This window comes from Carlito syrichta, unplaced genomic scaffold (assembly GCF_000164805.1).
Source record: "Carlito syrichta isolate Samal-C Ts95f unplaced genomic scaffold, Tarsius_syrichta-2.0.1 Scaffold303685, whole genome shotgun sequence".
Lineage (NCBI taxonomy): Eukaryota > Metazoa > Chordata > Mammalia > Primates > Tarsiidae > Carlito > Carlito syrichta.
Genome location: NW_007247781.1, coordinates 269599 through 270995, shown reverse-complemented (window position 1 = coordinate 270995; position 1397 = coordinate 269599). Strand labels below are relative to the sequence as shown.

At 43.7% G+C, this 1397-nt stretch overlaps 1 protein-coding gene across 1 annotated transcript; it reads right to left on the bottom strand.

Annotated features, from left to right (window-relative positions):
- Nucleotides 1–298: 298 nt before the first annotated feature.
- LOC103261438 (calmodulin-like) lies at nt 299–1380 on the bottom strand. The gene has a single exon (XM_021712889.1). It carries the CDS (start codon nt 1237–1239, stop codon nt 898–900), a length of 342 nt encoding a protein of 113 aa, XP_021568564.1. The 5' UTR covers nt 1240–1380; the 3' UTR covers nt 299–897.
- Between the last annotated feature and the right edge of the window lie 17 nt (nt 1381–1397).

The window sequence follows — 1397 nt, the reverse complement described above, 5'->3', positions numbered from 1 at the left end:
TCTCACACCTAAACATAAATAATACTTTTTTTAGTTAATGGTATTTTTATTGGAAAAAATAAACAACAAAAAGAAAGACTAGCATTTACAACTTGTAATGGATGTAAATTGCCATCTCTTGAGCAGCCATGTTATGTTGATGTTGTGCTGAAGTCTACAGCCTACTCTACAGCTCCAAGTCAGGGGTTAGAAGGTTTTGAAAACAGGGTCCAAGATGCTCCCTTGGTAACGGTTTCTTATTAAAAATGTGTCAGCCTCACACTTGTTTCACTCTAGAATGATGCTAAGACAACATACATGGGCATGCCACCATGATGTGTCACCGTCACCATGGGCCAGCGCTCGCAGAAGTGCAAGAGGACCATCTTACCAGCAGGACCAACCTCAAAGGTTTAGCCTCCACCCATTTTTCTGCATGTCATCCTGAGGTAAACCAATTCTCAATGTTTGTTTTCAGGAAACCAGCTACAACAATTTCTACTAGACAAATTGAGCTAGAACCCATTGGAATAGGTTTTGAATCGTTTCTTCGGTTTTCATTTTTAATACAAATGCCTGACTGTGCTCAATCGTTAAGCTGCATGCATGAAAAACTGGCGAGTCCAGACAGTGTGTTAATTGTCAGCAAATGGAGCCATAAGGGTCCTTATCATTAAGGTGGGATAAGTATTTATATTGGAAACTGATGTGTAGTTTGATCTCGAGGGGACAGGACCCCCAACCAATACATGCAGATTTTGTGTGTGTGGACAGGAGGTACTTTTGACGTTCAGTTTTGCTATATAGAAACAGAATGAATAAATGAACTTTTTCCTTTTTTTTTTTTTTTTGCAAGAGGTAGGTAAAAGATTCAATTTGATTCTTCTAGGGGGGTAAAAAGGACTTGAAAGCAGGTCTTCATTTTGCAGTCATCATCTGTACGAATTCTTCATAGTTGACCCGACCGTCTCCATCAATATCTGCTTCCCTGATCATTTCATCTACTTCTTCATCTGTTAGCTTTTCTCCTGAGTTTGTCATGACGTGACGGAGTTCTGCCGCGCTGCTGTAGCCATTGCCATCCTTGTCAAAGACTCGGAATGCCTCGCGGATTTCCTCTTCACTGTCTGCATCTTTCATTTTTCTAGCCACCATTGTAAAAAATTCTGGGAAGTCAATGGTGCCATTACCATCAGCATCCACCTCGTCGATCCTGTTCTGCAACGCGGCTTCTGCTGGGTTCTGACCCAGTGACCGCATGACAAGTCCCAAGTTCCTTTGTTGTGATGGTGCCGTCGCCGTCTTTATCGAAAAGGGAGAAAGCGTCCTTGCATTCAGCAATCGGCCCTTCGGTCAGCCGATCAGCCACGGTGCGGGCGGAGGGAGGAAGGGCAGAGGCAGCAGGGGCTGTGGCGGCG

Coding starts and splice junctions, on each gene's coding strand:
- LOC103261438 (XM_021712889.1), bottom strand. CDS start 1,239: ATGCGGTCACTGGGTCAGAACCCAGCAGAAGCCGCGTTGCAGAACAGG.